At 36.5% G+C, this 27,309-nt stretch overlaps 1 protein-coding gene across 10 annotated transcripts in view; it reads right to left on the bottom strand.

Annotated features, from left to right (window-relative positions):
• The window catches only part of GPC5 (glypican 5), a 1,588,740-nt gene that overhangs the window by 1,259,391 nt on the left and 302,040 nt on the right, over positions 1 to 27,309 (bottom strand). For 9 of the 10 annotated variants that reach the window (XM_070799873.1, XM_070799876.1, XM_019971624.2 and 6 more), the window contains one exon: positions 14,360 to 15,054. In XM_070799873.1, the coding sequence (XP_070655974.1) occupies positions 14,360 to 15,054 (695 nt within the window). Of the gene's footprint in view, positions 1 to 14,359; positions 15,055 to 15,159; positions 15,282 to 27,309 lie in introns of those variants that run through there. The other variant, XM_070799878.1, reaches the window with a different exon arrangement.

The following is a 27,309-nucleotide window of genomic DNA, read 5'->3' as shown; positions in this document are numbered from 1 at the left end:
TTCCATTCCAATCCCAAAGAAGAGCAATGCCAGTGAAAATGAAAGTCACTCAGTTGTGTCCATGGAATACTCTAGGCCAGAATACTGGAGTGGGTATAGCTGTTCCCTTCTCCAGGGGATCTTCCCAACCCAGGAATCGAACTGGGCTCTCCTGCATTGCAGGCAGATTCTTTACCAACTGAGCTATCAGGGAAGCCATTGGGAAGTAAAGAATGTGGTTCTTCCGCAGCCTGACCATCCACAGACAAGCCTTATAACAGAGGGATGTCAGCTGTTTCCTAATGTGTTTTATCCAGGACAAGTCTTACCATATTCAGAGACAAAAGACACTCCTGCCTTGAGAAACAAATATTAAGATTAGTGAAAAAAAATCATATTATTACAAGATGGGTAAATAGAAATAAAAATGAAACACATGCATTCATTTTAACCTATAAGCAAGAGGGATTTTAAAAATAAAATTAAACAAATAAAACAAAATTCATTTTATGTTTATGAAGAATTTGAAATAAGTTAGAGAGCTTGACATGTGATGATTCTTAGGTTTCTAGGTGGATATATGGAGGAGACAAGATGATGAGTTCAGTTCTTGATTCATGGGTTTTGAATAGTTAGTTTGGGGACACTTTAAGGAAAAGTATCAAGTATAAAATTGGATACATAGGTCTGGTGCTCAAAGATTGTCTTGGATATATACAAATAAGGTGGTAATTTAACCCAAGAAATAATTTAACTCTAGAAATAATTTCTAGTTGGTTGATGTGCCAAGAGTCTCCAAAGTGACAGCAGGGATAAACAGCTTTTTATGTGTCAGAAACCTGAAATCATCAGTGGTAGAGAAGGTGAGGTTAAAGAAAGGGAGAAAAGACATTACTGTTAATTACACTTCTTTTTTATATTGGAAACTGCAGCAAGTGGTGAAAAGGTAAAACAATGAAAAGAAAATACAGGTACTTTCATTACCCAGCCATATCTGATGATTCAGACATTAAAGGAAGCATTTTAAAGGTGTGGGTGCTGCTCTCTTATTTATTTCAAATTCTTCATAAACATAAAATTAATTTTGCCTTATTTTAAAAATCCCTCTTGCTTGTAGGTTAAAATGAATGCATGTGTTTTATTTTTATTTCTATTTGCCCATCTTGTAATAGTATGTTTTTTCCCCCACTAATATTAATATTTGTTTCTCAAGGCAGGAGTGTCCTTTGTCTTTGAACACAGTAAGACTTGTCCTGGATGAAACACATTAGGAAACAGCTGACATTCTTCTGTTCTGAGGCTAGTCAGCAGATGGGTCAGGCTATGGAAAAACCAACAGCAAAAGAGAGGAGGCCAAACAGTGGGGTGAAAGGATTCTACGCATTAGCTTCTGGGCTGGGACTCGACAGTGGGACTTTTGTATGTCCCAGTGCAGAAATAAGGACTCGCGATTGAGGACATTGATGATCGTGGTGTGTATTTTAATCTCAAAAAAAATTATTTGCTGATAAATAAGTATTGAAAATATCACATTCTATTGGCCTATTATGAATTTTTAATATATCTATGAAGCATTCATATCTATATCCAGGTTAGTGAGGGAACTCCAATCTGTCCCAACAATACATATTTTTAAACCAGAAGTATTTCACTGCTTTTGGCGTATGCCCTGAACTGGAGAATTCATCCTAGTAGCCCTTGTGAATATTATAACTCTCAATATAGAGATATAAAGGATTGAATAAAAATAGTGAAAAGCAAGAAGAATGGCATACATAGTTAACTCAGATCTGTTTACTCTCATCTCTCCATGGGCATAAACCAATTTTAGAAGGTCAAGAGAATTTTTAGTGTACCATTTTCACCTTGCTACACCTGGAAAAATACAATTCAAGCAAATTAATATAGGGTTTTCAAAGGAAATAATTTTACAGACAATGTTGCCAGAGCCCACAGTGAATTTTAGGGTGACTTAGCCCTTCTGTGATGTGAGGGGATAAATCTGAGTGTCACATCTGCCAATAGTTTAGCTCTAAATTTAAAACTGTCTGGCCAGGTATTAGGCTACATTACCTTCAGCTCCACCCAGTGTAACTTACTGTGGCCAAAGCCCCAAATAAATCATTAAACTTACCTCTGAGCAGCATTTTCTAAAGTGTTTTTAGCAGAAAATCCATATTTGTCCAGATAAATATAGCATCTTGGTTAGATATATATTGGAAATGCTCTCCTTAATATAGTTAATGACTATTCTTAAATTGTAGGATTTATTAGAGCCTTTGATGCACTAATATGCAGGATGATGACCCACAATGATCTCTAGGAGATAAATATTTTATATAACTTTTCTCCACCCACACTTAAGATCATACAACACTTTTTGAAACAATGTCTACTGCTAATACCTAAAAGAACATGAGTGAACAGCAGAACACAGTTTTTAAATCTTCCTTATATGGACCACGAGGGATTCAGTAAACCACAAATAGGTCTAAAGGACACGTGGGTTGACAGTCTGTCTCAGTTCTGCTGCAGCTCCCCAAGCAGCTCCGACTGTCCACCCGTGAAATGGAAATGCCCTAATGCCTGATGTTTGCCTTCCTGGACTGAGGACTGCAAGGTGGAGGGCATGGTATAGGACCACTCACCAAACTATGGAACTTACTTGCATGTCTATCAAGATTTTATTTTAATGTTTATTATTTTTGCTTTGCCTTTATTTCTAGTAAGTTGATAAATGGGGTTTTTTGACTGGGCTTAAGATAAACACAGATATAATGTTAATAATGCCAGAGTATTTATCCACATAAAAGTTTAATGAAAGTGTTTTGTGCATTCATTAAAGAATCATAGATTATCACAATTGTCTTGCTGTGCTCTCATGGGAGATATGAAATGTTAGTAATTTAGGATTCACTGAAAAATTATAAATGCTTAAAATTAAATCTAATTCAGGGCATTAGTCAAGAAGTTTGTTCTGTGGAGTCTGGAGGTCATTTCAGGTTACTGAAAACTTCCAGACACTTTAATAAGCACTGAGGATAGAGAGATGAAAAAGACCCAGTGTATTCTCTGGTGAGGTGGTCAGAGTAGAAGAATAATCCGGTCCACGTGGGGTTGAGGGGAAGGGGTGATGTACTTGGAGGAGCTTCCAGTTTTGCTGGTGAAGTGGTCAGAGTGAAATAGTAATCCAGTCCATGCAGGTTGAGGGGAAAGGGTGATATAGTTTAATCAGGAACATGGATGCAAGGAGGGCAGGTCAGGGGACAAGGGATAAGATCGATGAAGGAAGAAGGGTGGTATCAAGACCCAGGAGACCTTGTACACCATGCTGAAGAGTCTGGACACAAAGAAAGTCAAGGTGGAGCAGACAGGTCAACTGGGAGACAATTCCAACAGTCCAGGCAATGCAGCAGAAAGGCCAGATTTACCACTGAACAACAGGTGTTCATCAAAGAACTCATGTGTCCATCAACACTTGGACTCTAGAGATACTGTGATGAACACAACAGCTAGTCTCTGCCCTCTGGGCACATACAACTCAATGTAAAATATGTGAATAATTAAATAACTGCATGTATGCAAAAAGCTATACAGTTCATGGAAATCTCCAGGCCAGAATACTGGAGTTGGTAGCCTTTCCCTTCTCCAGGGGATCTTCCCAACCCAGGGATTGATCCCCAGTTTCCTGCATTGCAGGCAGATTCTTTACCAGCTGAGCCACCAGTGAAGCCTAAGAATACTGGAGTAGGTAGCCTATGCCTTCTGCAGCAGATCTTCCCAACCCAGGAATCGAACCGGGGTCTCCTGCATTGCAGGCAGATTCTTTACCAACTGAGCTATGAGGGAAGCCCAATGTAAAGTATGTGAATAATTAAATAACTGCATGCATGCAAAAAGCTATAAAGGAAAATTTAATGGTGTTACTAAAACATAATACAGAGTCACCTAACCTTTTCTACAGAGGCCAGAGAACACCTCCCAGGGTTAGCAGGATCTAAGATGAGACAAAAATGAGCAGCAGCCCTGGCATCAGTAGATAAACGTGTTGGGGAGCATGGTTGGGAAATAGCCTACTTCCAGAAAAAAAATGTAACTGACACGAGTCAAGGGAGAAGACTGTATGCTAAAAAAATCAAAGAGAGCTCCAGCATGGCTAGAGCGAAGAAGGGTTAAAAGTGGTTCGAGATGAGGGTAAAGTGATGGTAAAGGGCAGATATGCAAAGCATTAAAGGTCAATATAAAGGCTTTTAGATTCTATTCTAAGGTTGAAAGGAAGCCACCAAAAGATTTTATGTATAATATAGTTTACATTTGGAAACAGTATCCTGACTTTTGTCTAGAGGATAGAGTTGAGATGCTAACATGGTTATGGAAAAATTAGTTAGTTCATTGTAAGCTCTAACAAGGCAGCTGCAGGCGCAGTTGGCATAAACTCAGTGTCCAGCTGTATCTGGTACACTGAAAGCACTTAACATATATTTGTTGCATGTTTAGATAAATGAATGAGATTATCTCTTATTTATGCCAATTTTTATCCAACCCCATATTTCCTTGAATGACAAAAAGTGTTTTTCAAGGTAAAGTTTTTTGTTTTTGGGAAACATCTTCACTGTAAGGGCAGATATTTTCGTTTTCTCTGAATGACCTTGAGGCATTAATTTTAAAATGTCTAGAAATATTTTTAGTGTGTCATTTTGATGACAAATGAAAAGGCACATTGCTCCTCTGAGTTCCCATAGTCTCAAGAAGCATAGGCCAATAAAAAGAACAAACATATAAATGGAAATTATTCACTGGAATATACTAGTTCGCAATTTGTATGAGTCAATTTTCAAAATTATACATTATAACTTTTTATAACAGCTTTATTGTTATATAATTCATGTACCATAAAATATACTCTTTTGAAATGTGCAACTCAGTGAATTTTACTGTGTTAACAGAGATGTGCAACTATCACTTCTATTTAATTTTACAATATTTTTATCTCTCCCCTGAAAAAAATCCTATACACATTAGCAGTAATTCCTTGTTCTTTCATCCCCTCTCCAATCCCTGGTAGTCACTAATCTATTGTCTATCTCAGTGATTTTGCTATTCTAAATATTTCATATAACTGCTGCTGCTGCTCCTATGTCGCTTCAGTTGTGTCTGACTCTGTGCGACCCCATGGACTGCAGCCTACCAGGCTGATGACTTGTATAGTCAGAATGGAGGTTGTGTGCTTAAAACTTTGCATTTCTGTGCATGGAAATACAAAGAATTGCCCTTCCCGGGGGGAAATATAAAATTACTGAGAAGTTTTGCTACTTTGAAAAGACTCTGGATATGTTAAATAAACCAGACTGGAAGCCAAACTTGAGAACTTACTACAAGACATGGGAAAGGTGAAGGCCATGGATAAAGAGCTGAGACGCTACATTTCTTTACTTGGGCTTAAACCAGATACTTACAGAAAACACAAGAAGGAGAAAAATCTCAATGTTTACAAGTTCAGCTGATGGCTGACATAAGCAAGACTAAATTTTTTTTTTAGGAAATGCATCAAAGTAAATGTAACAAGACTACAACCAAAACAGCCTTCAAAATCCATCAGAAGAATGGAGAACAGCTTCAGATAGCAGTAACAGGAACTTTTGAGGTAAATTCCAATCTTCAGAGAAGCATAAAGCTGTTTTCATAAGACTCATAAATGGAAGGGAAGAATGGGTAAATATAATTTAGAAGCAAAGAAAAAAAAAGACTCATAAAACCTTGCCTTCGGAGTGAGTTCTTAATAATGACGAGAGTCTGATCAAGCCTCTAAGTGAACACTTGCTAGAGGTGAGTGATGGGCTGCTGTGCTTGTGGAAAGAGAACATCAACTGGAAGCCTGGAGCAGCACATTCCAAAGGCACGGAGAATGGAGACTTCTTAACTCATAAAGGCAAAAGACTGCTGACTTATGAGACTGATTTAGTACTGGTTCACACTCTCGAAACCAGGCAGCAGATGTACACAAAATTACCTTCAGAATCTAAAGTTATCAGTGCACTTAAAAACGATCTGCATTCATTGCAAATCTCCAACCAAGAAAGCTTTGCTGCATTAAGAAAACACTCAGGTAGAAAGGGAGAGGCAAAAACTCCAACAGAAATAACACATCCTTGCTGAACTTCATCAAGGGAAAAAAATTTTTTCATGCAGTATTTAATTTAAAGAGAATTTATTCCATTTAATGTAGAGAAGCGTCCAATCCAGCTGAAAACATCAGTGCTACATATGAACAGCTATATACTTATAAAATTCAAGCAAAAGTTATTTCAGAAAAATCAAAAAGAATAGCTGGGTATTATTAAAACCCTTTTTTAAAAAAATTATTTATTTATTATTATTTTTTTTACTTTACAATATTGTATTGGTTTTGCCATACATCAGCATGCATCTGCCACGGGTGTACACGTGTTCCCCATCCTGAACTCTCCTCCCACATCCCTCCCCGTACCATCCCTCTGGGTCATCCCAGTGCACCAGCCCCAAGCTTCCTGTATCCTGCATCAAACCTGGACTGGCGACTGGGGAGAATGGCATTAAAACATGTATAATATCATATTAAAACCCTTTTATTTCAAGAAGTCACAAGCTTATTTTACAGGAAAAAAGAGTTCTGTTAGCTCAGAGAAAATAACGTAACAAAGCAGATGTATACATGATATAAAAACTGAGCAAGAAATCTTTAAATTTCTTCAGAACCTTTAATTCTGAAAATTATCCTTCCATTCCCAATTTCCTAAAAAAGCATGTTTGATAGGGGCCTGAGACTACAACCAGGAACCCTCCACACAACAGATCCCTGAGGAAGGAGAAGCATCTGGCTTTGATGGTTGGGAATGGAAAGGCCATGTCAGACATCTACCAGTTGTCAACCCCAGGCTCCCTCCAGTCTGGCCAACTTGATCCTGGCTCAGTAAGTCCTCCAGGAGATAAAGACAGAGCTGGATAGTTAAAATCATGATCTTAACAAGAAAGCATGTAAATAAATACTGAATAAAAAAGGGAGTCAAAAGGCTACAAAGAAGGCAAGGACTCAGAATAAAAGCCTTCACATAGCTGACAGCTAAGATGGCCAAGACTAGTCCCTATCTTCAACATATTCCATTCCACCATACCAGGCATGGCAACTGAAGATGCAGACAGTCATTCACCATAAGGGTGAACTGTCCAACAACTAGAGCTGTCCACAAACCTGATGGACAACTCTTCCTGGAGATCTTTGTCCAGATTTCCCTTTAAAGGACTTTAGGCCCTCATAAGACATTTAATAATTTTTTTTCTTTCTCAGGAAATTAAGTAGAAATAAAGAACTATGGTTATCAGTACTTAATCTTGAGTAATTCATACCACAATCTTTTTCAGAAAGGTAATAATCACAAGTTAATCATGCAACATTCTCAAAGTCTTATGAAATAGCTATCCTTAAACTATGCAAGTTTGATATTTAATGCGTTCCTAAAAGAAATGTAGACTTACTGTATATAAGGTACCTGAGTCTTGATTGCCCCTAATTACTGCCAATCATTTCAAGAGAGGTTATCAAAAGGCCAAAGTGACCACCCCTCCTCCCATGATTCACAAGTGCAGGGGCAAGTCTTCAAAAGGAGAAATATTCAGATCTAATCAGACACATAAAGAAAATTCTTACCAGCGGAGGTTAAAATATTATGGAACTATCTCAGTATATCATAAAACTTGAGTAGACAATCAATGGACAATAGAAATACCTTTTGACTTGCCTCTAGTGAAGGAAATATCACTACACTCCAATATTCTTGCCTGGAGAATTCCATGGGCTGAGGAGACTGGTGGGCTCTGGTCCGTGGGGTCCAAAGAGTCACAACTGAGCGACTAACACTTTGACTTGCCTCTAGTCAGAAAATTCTACCTTGTTCAACATTTGAAAAGAACTAAATGGGCTTAGCATTGCGAAGAAAACCCACTAATTATTGCTATATGCTTTTCTGCTACCAATTCTGTAATAGCAAGCTCCCTGTAACTATTTAGCATCCAGAATTAAGTGTCCAAAAACCTTTCAGAGATCTCTATATATTAATAGAATGATGAGTTGGACCAAATGACCTTCTCATGGTCTAATGAACCTTCCTTTTCTCCTTTCCTTTTCTGTTAACTTATAGATTTTTCTATTTCCAGTTAGCCCACCTTCACTGGATTCTGTCTGAGCTGCCTTTTACCCTAAAAACTTATATCTTCCCCTTTCAGTTGCTTCTAATTTAATTCTTATGCCATTTCTCTTGTTAAGCTCCAGTCTTATTTCTCAAAAGAAACAACTCATTTGAACAATTAGAATAATTTGAACAATAATTTGAGAAATAGTAATTACAAGTTCAACATTAGGTCACCCCATTAGTTAAATAAAAATTAGGAAAAGGTAAACATGATATATTGTTGAAAACATCATCAGGATATACCAAATGACATTATGCTGGTATTTTCAATGAAGTCTTATCCAGCTACTCATAAATTTTATCCACAGGTAGCTTATTTTTAACCTATGGTCACAGCCCTTCATTCTCTGGTAGCCAAATACAAGGGCTTCCCTGGTGGCTCAAGTGGTAAAGAATTAACCTGCAATGTAGGAGCTGTAGGTTCAATCCCCGGGTCACGAAGATCCACTGGAAGGGGAAATGGCCCATTCCGGTATTCTTGCCTGGAGAATCCCATGGACAGAGGAATCTGGTGTGTGTGCTACAGTCCATGCATCACAGAGAGTCGGACATGACTGAATTGACTTAGCATGCATGCACACAGCCAAGTACAAAAATATACATGAATGAAAGCTCCTAAACAAAATTAACTTTGTTTCAGAAATAATGCCTTCTTGGCATTGTGTAGATTGTTGGAGGAGGTCATTGACAGGATGTGACTGCTGGTTCACCCAAGAGCAGGACCCAGGCAATCAGAGATTCCTCATCCATCTACTGCACCCTTGAAATATATGGGTCACCCACCATTCCCACACTAGGAGTGGTTTCAAGGACACAGCCTTGAGAAACTAATGTGTTGCCTTAACCTGGTTTGTCCCATAGTCTCTATTATGTAAAATTGAATATACATGATTTTTAGGAAAATATATACCACATTATTGAAGAAACAGAACAAAATTTAGTGTTTTACTATAAATAATCCAGGCAATTATTTTAATTTTATCTTCAGTTTATATATAAAGATATCAAGGAGATACCTAAAAACACATATCAACTTATTAGGCTTTCATTTTACAGATTCAGATAAATGTAGATGTGTAGAGAAGCAGTGATCAGATATCCCTTTTCTCAACAACATGGTTTAATTAGAGTGCATTAGTGTGCGCAATGCAGACACTTAAACTCAATTTTGATAGGTTTTAGAACTGAAGTACGTAGCCATCCTGAAGTAATTGGGATGCAACCAGCTGAAACTGTATGAATGGTGCAAAGGTAAGAGACACGGAAAATTGGTTTTCTATTTAAAAATACAGAGTGGGACTTTAATTGTTAAAAATTATACTTTGGAACCCAGTTCAGGCTTAAAAGCACACTTTTTGTGGCAGCAATTCCCATGATGGTGACATAGGAGCCTCCTAGTTTCCCTAGGAAGGTCCCTCTTCCCAAAGAAACACAGAAATGTGCAACTACACACAGCTATTTTAGAAACTAGCTGAGTAACTATTATACATCAAGCAAATGAAAAAACACCCACATGGAAACAGGCAGCACAGGCTGACACACATACTTGCTATAAATTCCACACTCAACACAGTGCCAGACATTCTAGAGGGGTACCCTCAGCCCCCAGCTGTGGGGACACAGCATGCTGAAACTTACAAGATGCAGCAAAAGCAGGAAAGTTTATAGTGATGAACACCAATGTTCAGAAAAAAGAAAGAACTAAAATAAACAACCTAACTTTATACCTCAAGGAACCAGATAAGAACAAACTAAGCCCAATATTACCAGAAAGAAGGGAATAACAAACATCAGAGCAGAAATAAACGAAATAGAGACCAGAAAAAAAAAAAAACAACAAGAAAATACCAACAAAATTAAGAGTTAAGTTTTGAAAGAGTAGAAAAATGACTAATCTTTAGCTACTACTACTACTAAGTCACTTCAGTCGTTCCGACTCTGTACAACCCCATAGACGGCAGCCCACCAGGCTCCCCTGTCCCTGGGATTCTCCAGGCCAGAACACTGGAGTGGGTTGCCATTTCCTTCTCCAATGCATGAAAGTGAAAAGTGAAAGTGAAGTCACTCAGTCAGTCGTGTCTGCTAGAATAATAAAAAAATGAGAGAAGACTAAAGTTAATGAAATTATAAATGAAAGAGGAGATATTACAACTGACACTACAGAAATACAAAAGACCATAGAGATTATTATGAAAAATTATAGGCCAACAAATTGGATAACCTGAAAGAAATGGATAAATTCCTAAAATTAAGATCCTACCAAGACCAAGACATGAAAAAATAGAAAACTTGAACAGCACCAATAATGAATAAGGAGATTTAATCAATAATTAAAAAGAAAAAAAAAACTCTTATCAAAGCCCAGAACTAGATGGTTTCACTACTGAATTCTTTAAAATATTTAAAGAAGAATTTTATTTTGTCAACTGTATTTCAATAAAGCTGAAAAAAACCTTTTTATTTCGAAAATGGTATAGAATCAACATTCAGTTGAGTTTCTTGGTAACATTTATTCCATTTAGAAAATACTGTAACATTGAAATTAACCCAGATCCTGCATTTTTGTTTCTTTAATAAATTAAAGCATTTAATTATAGCAATAAATAATGTTCTAAATTTAATCAATAGCAAGTATATATATTTTTTTATACTGTTTTTACTTACAGAATGAATACATGATTTCCTATCAAGTATCATGCAATCATTTAATCATTTCCTACCAAAAAAATCATTCAGCCATTTCCTCATAATGAAATTATTTTTATCAAGAATTAGCAATTAAAATCATCAATATTAAAACTCATTGTAGATTTCAAAATAATGCTCTCTAAAACTTTTAGGTTTTTCTTTTCATTCAGGAAAATCTTTACAATTATCTGCTTACATTAAATGCCCATTTAAAACATTTTTTGATTTGTATATCACAGTTTAAGAAAGAGGTGTTCACTTTAAAAGTATTTAAAACATCAGAGAAATCAATAATATATTTATAAAGAATATAACATAATAATAATTAGTAGGCTTTAAACAGTTATCTTGGAGAAAACCTAAACTCATTTTAATCTCAAAAGAACCCTGTGATGTAGGCACAGTTATTATCCCATTTTACCAAAGAGAGCTTCCCTGGTGGCTCAGATGGTAAAGCGTCTGCCTACAATGCGGGAGATCCGGCTTCAAACCCTGGGTCGGGAAGATCTGGAGAAGGAAATGGCAACCCACTCCAGTATTCTTGCCTGGAATATCCCATGGACAGAGGAACCTGGTAGGCTATAGTCCATGGGGTCGCAAAGAGTTGGACACAACTGAGCGACTTCACTTTTTACCAAAGAGGAGACTCAAGAAAGATTAAACAATCAAGTTCCCAAACTCACAGCTAGTAAATGGTAGAACAGATGGGAAATGTACTCAGAGATTAGGACTTGTGCTTTTAATCTCCATACTTTGATGGTTCTCTGGTAATAGTTTATTAGATTTTTGTCTTAATCCCCAGACAATTACAAAATTAAAACATTCTCTTATAAGTTAGATTTTACTTCTTTAATGGTTTTATAAATAGAATATATTTATGATATCCTCAGGAAACCAATAATTTTTTTCCAGTTGAAATTCATCCAACAGAAGTAAGATGCATCAGGTACCCCTATGGATTTCTTAAAGTGGATGGATACAAGTATTTACTGAGGACAAGATTTGAAAGTACTAGATCTTAGAGATTGCTCTGGGAATGTGAGAAAGTCATTATTTTCTGGCTCACCAGTAATTTATTTTGAATTTATTAAATTCACTGATGTGTGAACTGGTTATCAAAACTTGATAAACAGCTTATAAATCACTTTGAAGTTGGCAGAAATAAATATTAATGAGTCAATTTTCAAGGAATTTAAAGTCAGTTTCTCCTTCTGTCACTGTAAGTTAAAGAATCTCAGTTGTTTTATTTGGAAAAGAATCTACAATTCATTAGTAATAACTGATGTTTTTCAAGATAGTTATAGGACCGTTTATTATATGAAATAGAATTAATTGCTTAAAAGAAAAGAATGCTCTTTGAAAATCCACCAAGGAGTTTCCATAATACAAAAGTGTTGCTTTAAATGTATTTATAGAACACAAGTTTGATGATTCTATCCTTTAAGATAGTAAAGTAACCTGCTTCACCAAGGTTTGATCAGGATTGGCCCCAGAATTGGAAAAGAGAAAAGCAAATTTCTCAGGGACCAAGTAGCGGCCAATGTCAGAGCCATATCGTATGACACTTAAAACATCATTTCCTTCTTTATGCAGGATGAAACAGACTCAGGATTTGAAAACAGGTTGTGTTTGACTCTTCATGATCCCATGTTCTGTAGCACACCAGGCTCCTCTGTCCATGGAATTCTCCAGACAATAATACTGGAGTGGGTAGCCATTCCCTTCTCCAGGGGATCTTCCAACCCAGGGATCGAACCCAGGTCTCCTGAATTACGGGCAGATTCTTTACCATCTGAGCCACCAAGGAATTCTGAAAACATGTCTATCTAACTACAAATTTATGTTAGTTTAGCCTTTGAAATTGAAAAAAAATAATTAGATATATAATAATATACAATAATTTTCTACGTGGTAGATTTTAAGGGTACAAAAAGGCACTCCAAGGCTCCAAAAGACAAACTAAAAGGAATCTTAAAAATCTGTGTATCTATCTACCTATCTATCTATATATAAGAAAACTCTGGTCCCAAGAGGTTAGATGGCTTGTCCCAAATTAATAATTTAAATCTGGGCTTCATTTCAGATTTTCTATACTTGTTTTCCTTCTGGAGATACGCAATATCATAATTTTGATATTTTGTTTCCTAGACCTAAATGCTTATCCCTCATTAACTATGAAGTACATGAAATCTTCGAAGTCTTTTGAGTTGGCTTATTATATCTCTTGCAAAAGTTCTGGTACATGTATAATCTCCCTAAAGGGATGAGAGATTGCAAAACAACCAGGACACCTGTATATGGTTGGGAACCTTATTGGCTGTGTAAGGATACCCAGGTGAGTGGACAGGGAGTGAGAGCTCAACTCCAGCTCACACTCTACCTGCAAGTCCCATCCACCTAAAGAGGGTACCATTTCTAATTTGCGTGAAGGTACCATACTGGCTCATACGGTGCCAGGAGGACCTTGAAAGTTAGGAAGGAAGTGGGGTGTATATGCCTGGACATCAAGGTTTTCATATCCAATTTCTATTGGAAATTAATGAAAGGAACCGACTTACAAAGTCAATAATGAGAGCGTTTATTAATTCAGTAAATAAGGGCTAGGGTGGGGAGATGTATTCTGTTATTGCAAAGGAGCATAATTTTATTTCAGGACAAAATATTTAGGATAAAGAGCAGCAGCATGTTCTACTTCACTGTATGGGATATAAGAACTATTACTAAAGGTGCCTAAGAATATTTCTATAGAATGTGAAAGAAATAGGAAACTCTTATGTTCTTTGATTTTATTATTTTGCTTATTAAAGCCTTCTTGGAATAAAACACCATGATGCCATATACATCATGGTTTAAAAGATCATCACACCATCACTGTCCCAGGTTCTGGAAAGTCTCCGAAGAAACACTTTTGATAACAAGTCTTCATTTAATGCCTATATAATTGGTGTTTTCTATTTTAAAGCTGAATACTTTTGAAATACCAACAATATCCATTTTTGGAGTACCAGGCAGTATACTAGGTAGAGGGCCTAAATGATTGCCTATCTTCCCCAAAAAGAATACTCCAAAAGTTATTTGTTACTATTTTCTTCTTGTCAATGAGAAAACTGGGGCTCAAAGAAGCTAAGGGACTTGAGAATTAATGGAAGAGTGCAGAATCAAATTTATGCTGGTCCTGATTTTAAAACCAAGCCCTCTTTACCTCACTGAACTAACCCTATAAGAAGGCCACTACTTAGAGGAGAAACTGGTATTTTAGCTAACCAAAATTTTGATGTGTCATGTAAAATATATTTAGAATTGAATATGACAATATGACAACCCATGCATTCTCCTACTATTTCGTAAAGTATTATTAAGCTGTCATAATTTAAAGTATATAATGATGTGCTTATAATCAACTCACTTTAGGTATATAGCTAACTGTTGCACTCTAAGAAAGCAGGAAATTTTGAGTGGATGCTTACCTGTTCCGATAACTTCTGTCCATCACGGTGAGCCTGCATCACAGCATCATTAACAAGCAAGTGGAAGTTCAGAAGCACGTGTTCAATGTCATAGGTCCCATGCATGGCATCCGACAGCTCTTCCAGTGACCGGATGTACACATGCCAGTGTGGGTTAAGCTCTGCCACATGTGCCAAGCAGCCTCTCATGACGTTGAGGCAATACCCCATGCAAGGCTTAGTGAGAGCCAGGCCTTGGCAGTGTGGGCAGTACTGCATCCTCAGCAGGGCTCTGCCACACTCTTTGGAGAAGTGCAGATGGTCTGTGGTATTGATGACTTCAATGCCCAGGTTCAGCGCCTGCAGAAACGTGCGACTGGCCAGCAGCGACCGCCCCATCTGTCCCAGCACTCTTTTGGGAATATTACCAAATGGGCTAATGTCCCGGCGGGCCGTCCGGACGCATTCTGAGTATTCCAGGGAACTGTCAGTCACACCAGGGTTAATGAGATGATTGTACACCAGAGGGAAAAGACTGTCAAAGAATCTGTTTACAAATTCTTCAGGATTAACATCCGCACCAAATAAATAGAGCCCTACATCGGTGAAGAGCTCCTGGGTGGAAGCGGCGGCCTCAAGGGCCATGTTCCTGTAGGTGTTGCAGAAAAGTATGCTGGTGTAATTTTCTGCTTGTCTAATGAGAGTTTCGAGGGTTTCTGTAACAAAAGCAGAAGTAAAGGATGAAAAGGCTTAGTATTCATATTAAAACTGGTCATCCATCTGCTCCACACAGTAAATGAGCTCAATGCAGCAAAACTAACCTAAGGATCTAAATGATCAGCCTACTAAACCCAATTGTGCTTTCCCAGGAAAATGACTGGTGGAAGGCGGGCATCATGCACAACACACACATTTTATAGATAGGTATTTCCTAGGATCAAACACAAAAAGTATAGACATCAAAAAGAAGTTATGGGTAATAGTAATTTCTTATTAATTTTATTCATAATTTTTTATAACCCACAAATGATAAAAAAAAGTGTCACTAAGAAAACAATTTACATTCATGAGTTCAATCTTTACTAAAGAAAATGACATTAAAATTTGATTTAACATCTACTGCATTTTTTATGGTTTCTCTCTTTTTCTTTTTTTTCAGAATGAAAGCTAGTAGATCATAAACTAGTTACTGTAAACAGAGGTTAAATTTCCAAAGGGAAACCTGAACATCATCAGGCCTCCTAGAAGGTTCAAATTAAAAGAAAATAAAGCATTTCATGACTAAACCATCCTTAAAATTGTCAAACCTTGTTAAGAAGTGAGAAAGTCATGAGTCATATTAATTGATGGAAGAAGTGTGTGACCACCTTCTGAACTGTCTTGTGACCTTTTGTTTTTATCATATTACTTTACTGTGGGACATTTTATTATCTTATTTCTTTAACAAATGCTTCCAAGTCAATTTCTCCACACAAAGAATGGAGAATAATTTATCCACAAATTAAAGGAGGCTGTAGTAATCAGCAGGGCTTCCCTGGTGGCTCAGAGGTGAAGAATCCACCTGCCAGGGTATGAGACGTGGGTTCAACCCCTGGCTTAGGCAGATCCCCTGGAGAACCCACTCCAGTATTCTTGCCTCAGAAATCCCATGGACAGAGGAGCTTGATGGGCTACAGTCTGTGGGGTCACAAAAAGTCAGACACAACTTAGTGACTAAAGAGCAGCAGCAGCAGTAATTAGAAAGTAAAAGCTGTATTTCCAAAATGATAGTTTTAGGCAACAGTCAATCATCTTGGATATCCTAGCAATTACAGTTCAAAAAATTAGCCTAAATATGATACTAGACTGTGTCAATATATAATTAGCTATAAAATACATCAATAAAATTATCTCCCATAACCACAAAATCTTACAGTAATTTTAAATCAGGTTGTAAAGACCACATCAAACCACTGATATATTACAAAAAGAGATGAAATAACAGTAGAATAAAGTGAAATGATAAAAAAAGAGTTACCGGGAGAGCTATTAATGAAGTGAAACTGTGTCATTAATATGCCATAATATCCTAAAAACCAGCAAAAAAAACTCCATTTTTTTTCACAGAGAATATATATAGGACACAATTTACTATATATTCTGATTCTAATTCTGAGATGGATTCGTATTGAGTCCCCAGCTTGAGTGTCATATATCAAGGTGCAGGCTATGGACTAAATGTGTGTCCCCCCAAAACTTCTTATGCTGAAAATTAATTTCCAGTGGAATGGTATTTGGAAATAGGGGCTTTGGGAGAGTGATTCGGCCTGGGGAGCGGACCCCTAGTGGATGGGATTAGTGACCCTTTACAAGAGACCCCCGAGTGTCCCCTTGCCCCTTCTACCAAATGAGGACACGGCCAGAAAATGTCCATTTGTGAACCAGGAAGTGAGCTTTCACCAGACATGGAAACTGCCAGTACCCTGCTAAATTTCTGTTGATAAACCACCCAGTCTATGGTATTCTGTTACAGTGGCTGAAACTGAGACAGTGCCTCTACACTACAATCAAAGGCAAGCAACACTTTCAAAGAAGTTGCAACTCTATTACAGCACAGACACTTCAAATAAGAATTTTTTTTAAATTTGATGTTTAATGCACTTTGATAAGCCTCTATTCCATTTTGATGGCACTTAACATAGAAGTGATTAAACAGTAACATATAACTAGGCAGGACTCCTGTGCTTACCCACACCTCTCCAGCACCCACTACAGTATGCTACTGCTGCTACTGCTAAGTCGCTTCAGTCGTGTCCGACTCTGTGCGAACCCATAGACGGCAGCCCACCAGGCTCCACCATCCCTGGGATTCTCCAGGCAAGAACACTGGAGTGGGTTGCCATTTCCTTCTCCAATGCATGGAAGAGAAAAGTGAAAGTGAAGTCTCTCAGTCGTGTCCGACTCCTAGCAACCCCATGGACTGCAGCCTACCAGGCTCCTCCATCCATGGATTTTCCAGGTAAGAGTACTGGAGTGGGGTGCCATTATAAACTATGTATAAACTACGCACTGTGCCTGTATGCTAAGTCACTTTAGTCGTGCCTGACTCTTCGCGACCCTATGGACTGTAGCCGGGCAGGCTCCTGTGTCCCTGGAATTCTCCAAGCAAGCATACTAGAGTGGGTTTCCATGCCCTTCTCCCAGGGATCTTCCCAACCCAGGATCAAACCTGTGTCTCCTGCAGCTACTGAACTGCAGGCAGATTCTTTACTGTCTGAGCAACCAGGGGAGGCTTCAGTTGAGGTTAGCTACTGTGCCAATTGAGATTGTATTAAACATGAGGTTTTCCAACTGCCCCGATCAGCTGGGTTGTGTGGGGAAACTACAAATCACGGGATCTCTGCACTGAAATTCGGGAGTCTCTATGTGACAATCAGCCTCGATCAGTCTTTTGGCTTGACCTGGTTTTGAAACTGCAATTACAGGTTATCTATGACATGTCCTCTCTGCAAGCATTTCACCACAGCAGTCTGACCTCAGAGCTGCAATCTCTACCACTACACTGTTTCTAAAGATCCACAGGAGTGAATGTGAAAGGGAAATTAAATCTTTGTGGTTGGAACTAAAATAAAACTGCTAGGATTATATTTTTTCAATAATACTGGATCATTTTTCTCACCAATTTATGGCTATGAATTGTGAGGCTGCAAATGATTTTATTTACCAAAAATGGTTAAATAGCAATGCTTGCAAATAATGTAAGCTTTTTTAAAAGATAAAATAAGGATAGATGTAAAGAAACCCATATATCACAGGCAGCTTTACATGCATTCCACCAGGTCTTCTAAGGCATGTACTCTAGAGGTACGTATTTGTGTTTGATACTGGCCATATGCCCTGTATGGTGAATGTAGAATGCTAGCCTAAGCAATACAAGTGTTCCATCTGATTTCTGCGAACTCTAAATGATGAACAAACATACAATTTTTTATTAAAAAATTTAAGTAAAAAATAAAACTTTATAAATTCCAGTCCCATTAAGTTATAACCTACAATGATTCAGGTATATATGGAATTTATCTTTTCGGTTGCATAATTAGTAGGTTTAGCAAGTTAATTTATTTTATAAAAGCAATATTGGGAATATATTTAATATTTAGGAGCATTCATTCAAAATAAAAATGAGGATATTAGTTTTAAATATTGTTGTTTCTTTATAGGACTGCACTATTGGCAGTAAAAACTAAGTTGACTACTGTTTGAGTTAGTAATTAAAAAATAAATTTATATTAAAAAGTCTACAATCTTTATTTCAGACTGGTTTTCCTCTGATTTAGCTTTATTATTTAAACAAAATGATTAAAATCTGGTAAAAAGTTTAAAATCATATTACAGCAACACTTAAAACTTCCCCTTACTATTATATACATTAAAATTTTAGTTTTCTTAACTATATATTAATTTTACTACCCCTTTGAATAAGAGATTGCACACTCTGAAATATCAACGTTCTGATTAAATACTGAACACAAAATGGCTTTTAAAAATACTTTTTACAATACAATTTTACAATATTGTTCACTATGCAATTAACTCATCACAATATAAGGATTTTTCTTTCAACCTGTGTTGAATCTAATATTGACATAGTCCAGTTAACTGAATTCCCTAATCATATACTAGGCATGCATTTTTCAGTGTGTTCTTTGAAATATTCTTAAATCCAATCAATGATGAGAACTGTTGCTCTGTATACATTTCTTCTTTAATGCCTAGAGATAAATATACTTTTGTGAATCTTTGGACCTAATAAATTCAAAAATTTTAATTTATAAACACATAACAGAAACTGAACAATCTAGAAGTCAATAAATTGGATAATTTTGTTAGTGATTTTTCTGGAAAGTTCATAAAGTCAAAAGTCAAGTTTACTAAAATTATTTGTTTGTATTAACTCTGAATTTGTAAGAACTATCACCTTGTTCTACTTTGTTTACTACGAAGTTGTGTCCTTCCGTTTTATGGAATTAACATTATGATATTAACAAGAATTTAAACTTGTCAAAAGAATTGTCAAATGAACAAAGTATTTTTCATCTCTGAAAAAGAATAACTGACATTTAAATCAGCATTTATAAATCCAAAAGTAGGAGCGGTACTGAATAATTAATCAAATCTACTTAATTACTAAAAAGAAACTATACATTGTTTTGACTATAAAATTTTAATAAGTAAAACATATTCCTTACTCAAGCTATATAAGTAATAGCTTTTTATTGATGTGCCAAAAACTATAACCTATTTAGAATAAACATTTGTAACATTTGTTTAAAGGGTTTAAGAAATAGTATAGAAAAAATTATCTTCTTGCTGTTTTTCCATTGAGAATTTCAATAAGCTCTTCTTTTCAATGATACCAGATTAAGTCTACCAAGACAGGAAATTTCCAACTTTCCTTTTAATGCCTAAAATGATTGATTGAATTGAAAACTGCAATCTAATAATTGAATAAAAAACATAATTTCTCCCAGCTTTATGAGAAAATTAATTTATGTATTATCTCATTAAGTAGAAACTGAATTTGGAATGCATGAAGTTTTTCTTCATCTACTTCAGTTTTCAACATTAACATTCTGTGAAAACTTAATAACAAAACACCTATAACTAGAAACTTTATATTAACTTTTTCCAGCACACATTCCCTTTAGAGACATTTTATTATAGGTACAAAGAACGACTGATATTTAAATCAAGATTTAAATTTAAATAAAACTGGTAGAGAAAAAAAATCAAATGATTTGAAATTAAATTTGACAAATTGCAAAATCAGTGAAGATTTACACTAGGTAGGTTTTTTGCAATGTGAGAAACAATATTTATGGGGCTTTTTACTGCTTTAAATATTAAGTTGATTTCAAAACTAATGATCATGAAATAACTGCTATAATAACCTCCCCACCATGACATGAACAGACATTTTATGACCCTTTTCATTTTTCATATTTTTATCATTTTCTATATATGAACATTTTAAGGTACAAAATTTGAAGAGACTTTTATAATTTAAGGCCACAGACATCCTCAAATATAGCAATGAAAAAGATGAAGAAATATTAAGTCATATAAATCATGGATAATCAGATGATCTTACAATGTATATCTGGGTTGAAGAGAAATTTTTAGAGTTAGTTTATGTATTTGTACATTACAATTCTCAAGTCACAGATTTTGTTACTGTAACAGATAATTCATTACTATTCTGCTATATTAGAGCTAGTTTATGCCAGAGAACTATGTATCCCTCTGTACTGCGTTATGGATAGATGAATAGATAGCTAGATCATTTAAAGAGCAATTTATTGACCAGTTTTTATCACAGACATATTACAATGAATTGTAGTTCCTCCTGCTCTTCTTTCTTTGCAAAGAGGCCTTCCAATGATTTTAAAATAGTCACATATAATAATTCATTTAATTATCAGAAGGTCACAAAAACTACTCTGAAGATATAATAAAAGAAGCAGGGGAGGCGCCAAGATGGCGGAGGAGTAGGACGGGGAAAACACTTTCTCCCCCACAAATTCATCAAAAGAGCATTTAAACGTCAAGTAAATTCCACAGAACAACTTCCGAATGCCGGCAGGGGACATCAGGCACCCAGAAAAGCAACCCAACTCTTTGAAAGGAGGTAGGAAAAAATATTAAAGACAATAAAAGAGACAAAAGAGGGAAGGACGGAGTTCCGTCCCGGGAAGGGAGTCTTAAAAAGAGAGAAGTTTCCAAACACCAGGAAACCTTCTCACTGCCGAATCCGTGCCGAGCTTTGGAAGCACAGAGGGTAACATAACAGGGAGAAAAAATAAATAAACAATTAAAACTCGCAGATTGCGAGCCCTACGGTAACTCCCCCAGCGGAGAAGCAGCGCAGACGCCTGCATTCGCCATTAGCAAGCGGGGGCTGGGCAGGGAGGCGCGGCGTGGGCTGCATCGCTGAGAGTGGGAGTCTGGCCTGAATACACTGAGCAATATCTGAGCGAAATAATTTGGGCTAGCAAACCAGACTGTGGGATATCTACCATGCGAAAAGCCGGCCCTAACCTAGGACACCGCCAGCCGGCGCACAGAGCAAAGAACTGAACAGAGATAGCCGGCTGCGGACCTTCCCCCTCCGGTGACAGGCAGCCAGAGCCGGAGGGGGGCAATCGCAGCCCCAGAGAGACATTATCTATAAAACTGGCTTCTTTGCTAACTAAAATTTATTGGGGGTCTGGACGGTCAACATCTGCCTAAGAAGGTGCGCCGGTTTTACACCCAGATAACCGAGTGGCGGGGAGGCGATAAGTCGCAGCATTGGCGCTCGCCAAACACCTCATCACCTGAGCTGCTCGGACCTGGGAAGAGCACAAAACACAGGCCCAACTGAGTCTGCGCCTCTGAGGACTACCTGAGTGCCTGAACCTGAGCGGCTTGGACCTGGGAGGTGCATGCAACCCAGGGCCAGCCTCGGATTGTTCCCGGCGGAACAACCTAGAGCCCGAGCAGTGTGGGCAGGGAGGCTACACGTGCCGTGAGCGGGGGCAGACCCAGTGTGGCTGAGGCACTGCGGGCGCACGCCAGTGTCATTTGTTTGCAGCATCCCTCCCTCCCTCCCCACAGCACGACTGAACAAAGAGAAGAAACACAGCTCCACCCACCGGAACACCAACACAAGCTTCCCTAACCAGGAAACCTTGACAAGCCACCTGTACAAACCCACACACAGCGAGGAAATGCCACAATAAAGAGAACTCCACAAACTGCCAGAATACAGAAAGGACTCCCAAACTCAGCAATTTAAACAAGATGAAGAGACAGAGGAATACTCAGCAGATAAAGGAACAGGATAAATGCCCACCAAATCAAACAAAAGAGGAAGAGATAGGGAATCTACCTGATAAAGAATTCCAAATAATGATAGTGAAATTGATCCAAAATCTTGAAATTAAAATGGAATCACAGATAAATAGCCTGGAGACAAGGATTGAGAAGATGCAAGAAAGGTTTAACAAGGACCTAGAAGAAATAAAAAAGAGTCAATATATAATGAATAACGCAATAAATGAAATTAAAAACACTCTGGAGGCAACAAATAGTAGAATAACAGAGGCAGAAGATAGGATTCGTGAATTAGAAGATAGAATGGTAGAAATAAATGAATCAGAGAGGATAAAAGAAAAACGAATTAAAAGAAATGAGGACAATCTCAGAGACCTCCAGGACAATATTAAACGCTACAACATTCGAATCATAGGGGTTCCAGAAGAAGAAGACAAAAAGAAAGACCATGAGAAAATACTTGAGGAGATAATAGTTGAAAACTTCCCTAAAATGGGGAAGGAAATAATCACCCAAGTCCAAGAAACCCAGAGAGTCCCAAACAGGATAAACCCAAGGAGAAACACCCCAAGACACATATTAATCAAATTAACAAAGATCAAACACAAAGAACAAATATTAAAAGCAGCAAGGGAAAAACAACAAATAACACACAAGGGAATTCCCATAAGGATAACAGCTGATCTTTCAATAGAAACTTCAAACCAGGAGGGAATGGCAAGACATACTTAAAATGATGAAAGAAAATAACCTACAGCCCAGATTATTGTACCCAGCAAGGATCTCATTTAAGTATGAAGGAGAAATCAAAAGCTTTTCAGACAAGCAAAAGCTGAGAGAATTCTGCACCACCAAACCAGCTCTCCAACAAATACTAAAGGATATTCTCTAGATAGGAAACACAAAAATGGTGTATAAACTCGAACCCAAAACAATAAAGTAAATGGCAACGGGATCATACTTATCAGTAATTACCTTAAACGTAAATGGGTTGAATGCCCCAACCAAAAGACAAAGACTGGCTGAATGGATACAAAAACAAGACCCCTACATATGTTGTCTACAAGAGACCCACCTCAAAACAGGGGACACATACAGACTGAAAGTGAAGGGCAGGAAAAAGATTTTCCATGCAAATAGGGACCAAAAGAAAGCAGGAGTCACAATACTCGTATCAGATAAATTAGACTTTCAAACAAAGGCTGTGAAAAGAGACAAAGAAGGTCACTACATAATGATGAAAGGATCAATCCAAGAAGAAGATATAACAATTATAAACATATATGCACCCAACATGGGAGCACCGCAATATGTAAGACAAATGCTAACAAGTATGAAAGGAGAAATTAACAATAACACAATAATAGTGGGAGACTTTAATACCCCACTCACACCTATGGATAGATCAACTAAACAGAAAATTAACAAGGAAACACAAACTTTAAATGATACAATAGACCAGTTAGTCCTAATTGATAGCTATAGGACATTTCATCCCAAAACAATGAATTTCACCTTTTTCTCAAGCGCACATGGAACCTTCTCCAGGATAGATCACATCCTGGGCCATAAAGCTAGTCTTGGTAAATTCAAAAAAATAGAAATCATTCCAAGCATCTTTTCTGACCACAATGCAGTAAGATTAGATCTCAATTACAGGAGAAAAACTATTAAAAATTCCAACATATGGAGGCTGAACAACACGCTGCTGAATAACCAACAAATCACAGAAGAAATCAAAAAAGAAATCAAAATTTGCATAGAAACGAATGAAAATGAAAACACAACAACCCAAAACCTGTGGGACACGGTAAAAGCAGTCCTAAGGGGAAAGTTCATAGCAATACAGGCACACCTCAAAAAAAAAAAAAACAAAACTGGGATCTAATGTGAAAATGCAATCCTTGGATATTTTAAATGAAATAGAAAGAAAAAATAATTCATTATGTATAAATTTCTAATGCAATTTTCATATTCAAATAACATTTATTCCAATGCATTATTTCTATATCCAAATGGTGTTTAACTCTAATTTTAACTGATAACATAAAAAGTAAATAAGTAATGAAGACTTTTGTACATACTTTGATAATGGAAATATTAAGTGAAAATATTTCAAAAGTTTTATCACTGAATATTTTATTGACATAATATGTTCAAAATGTATATACTTATAACTTCTCCATGTTTGACTAGGACCTTGTTATAAAGTATCAGAAAAGTCATGAATAGAGAAATAAGCTATATAAATTTGTGAAAATAGAAGTGAACTTTTATATCATAATGTAGTAGCAAGTTGGAGAAATTTCTCTTATGTGAGTCATTTTTGTATGAAGCTATAAACTTCCCTTTTTTTTCTTTTTTAAGCCAAAAACTGTCATGATTTCTTGTAAAATAAAAAAAAAAAAAAAACTAAAAAAAAAAAAAATAAAATAAAAATAAAAAGTGTTGGAAAGAACAAGATTGGAAATAGCAATTTGAGATAATGAAATACTTCCTTAATATTATTTTGAAAGGAAACATTTGCTTGTATTTTATGATGAAATTTATCTCCAGGGAAAAAATTAGAAATGTCTTTCTGAACATACAGTACATTGAAGAGCTTCTTGTAATTATGTGTTATGATAAATTATAAGTTCTAATTTATATCTACTCTGTAAGTAAGAACTAGGAGAAAAACCCTGAAGACAGAGCTATGATATGTTTTCAAATTCATTTGGAATTGGCCTGTTGTTTCTTTTAGTGTCTTGCCTCAGGAAAGAACTCAATAGAATAAAAACACGTCTTCCTGCAATCCCCATTAACTACTGTGTAAACAAATTGTATCTCCTTTTTCAGAGAATAAGACCTCCTTTATTCTTCATCAATAGTGCTGAATATTGCTAATGTTAATTTGGTTTCTGTAATGGAAAGCAAGATATTGACTTAAAGCTTATTTTCTTGAATTTTAAACTCTATCAGGTAGCAACAATGCCTTGAATTTGGTTCCTATTCACATTATGGTATAGTGAAAATGAAACAAGAATAGATAAAGGAAAAAAAAAATTGGGGGCATTACTTTGTCTTGCCAAAGAATGATGTGACAATTGACTACTTTAAGATCCCTGAAGTTAAAAGAGGACTTTAAAAAAAAAAAAAAAAAAAAGAAGCAATTACCTATTTCTCTAGTCTGTGTTTATACTGAAATCATCCCTATGATATTTGCAAATTTCTTTAATTTTTTCATATAATGATAAACTATAATAAAATATATAACAAATGTTTTCCAGAATATTAATTTAATGATATATTTTAAACATTATAATTTATAATTCTTTAGAAATTAGTCATCTATACAAATAAATAGTGAGTGCTATATTAATTTGTATCATCAAGAATTAACATGTTTGTAAGTAATCGAGTCTCTTAGGATAAGCACTGAATGGAAAAATGCTTTCTCAACTTTTCTCCTTCCTCATTTTCCTCCCCATCAATTTGGTATATCATGGTGCTTCATATTTAATTCTAATATCATCTTGTAATCATTTATTTTCTAAACATCAATTTATGATATTAGCAAGAATTTGAACTCAATTAAGCATTTGTATAACCAATAAAATCACTGCCAAACAATGCGCAGCAGATTGTTTCATGAATTATTGTGGGCTGAAGATTTTAAATCAAGTCTAAGCCTTCTAAGAATCTTTAAAGTAAGTCCAGAAACACAATCTAGAAACACAAAACAATCATGAGGAACAGTATCTCATTCTCTAATATATATGACCTTCAACTTTTACACAAAACAAGAAGTTGATATTCTTTTTGGTGTTTCCTCTCCCTCTTTTGCTTTTCGGTTAGTTTTATAATCTAACACACCGATCTCCTTTACTTCAATAAACAAAACCCTTTATGGTCACTCTCTCATAATCTTTACTCTCATTTTCTTTTTGACATCTCAAAAAAAATGAGATTTTTCTGTATTTTCAGCTTATTCTGGCATATTGTCTATTCTGTCTGATACACTCACATCTAGTTTATTTTGCCACATAGTACTTGATTCATCCATTTAATCAACATTCTTGAGCAACTTCTGTAGATCTCAAAGCTACAGCTAAAAACCATACAAATTTTTGTCCTCATGTGGCTTAGAATCTAAAAGGTAGGAGAACATTATAAAAGCAAATAAATATGACTTGTGTGTGAAGTTAAGTACTATAAGGAAAAAAAACAGTAAAGGACAGGAAGTGATGTGGCAGTATCTTGGATGGCTTTAGGTCAATTTGTCCATAACAGTTCAATAAAAGACAATTAACCATAAGCAAATCATCTGATTGATCTATTACCAATGGCAAGCTTTCTGAATTTACCAAATATCTCTAAACTTTTCAAACTATATATGATGCTTCATCATTTGGCAAATTAAAAAAAAATGATGTTGGCAAACTGGTTTGGACAAATTGACTTTTTTACTGACTGACCATTTTATATAAGATGAGCAGGAAAACCTTCTCTGAGGTGGTAATGTCTGAGCAGAGACCTCAGTAATGAAATAGAACCAGTCAGGAGGAGAGGGGGTGTGGTTTGCAGATTCTGAGAAATTGGACTGCAAGGTTCTGAGCTGTGTAAGAAGCTTGTTGATTTTGGAAAAAACAGAGGCATGTCAGTGTTACTGGAGACCAGTGAGTGAGTGGAGAGAAAGGTCAGAGAAGCAGGCAGGGATCATGGCAGGCTCACAGAACCATGGAAAGGGGATTGGGGTTTAATATGTATAATAAGAAGCTACAGGATAATTTTAAACATGGAGGAATGTGATGTGGTTTGCATATTAAAGGATCTGGTTTGTACATTAAACTGTTGGAGCAGGGGCATGATTGAAAGCAGGAAGTCCAGGGAATGGTCTTCAGTAACACAAGTATAAAAATAATATGAGTGACAAGCACTGGGGGTTGTACTATAGCAGTCGTGGGGCAAGTTGCAAAAAGTGATAGCATTGACCATATGTACTACATGTGAGCTAAATCGCTTCAGTTGTACCCAACTCTTTGCAACCCTATGGACCATAGCCTGCCAGGCTCACCTGTTGAAGGGATTCTCCAGGAAAGAATACTGGAGTGGGTTGACATGCCCTCTTCCAGGGC

This window comes from Bos indicus, chromosome 12 (assembly GCF_029378745.1).
Source record: "Bos indicus isolate NIAB-ARS_2022 breed Sahiwal x Tharparkar chromosome 12, NIAB-ARS_B.indTharparkar_mat_pri_1.0, whole genome shotgun sequence".
NCBI classification, from domain to species: Eukaryota; Metazoa; Chordata; class Mammalia; order Artiodactyla; family Bovidae; genus Bos; species Bos indicus.
This window is presented reverse-complemented; position numbering and strand designations above follow the sequence as displayed.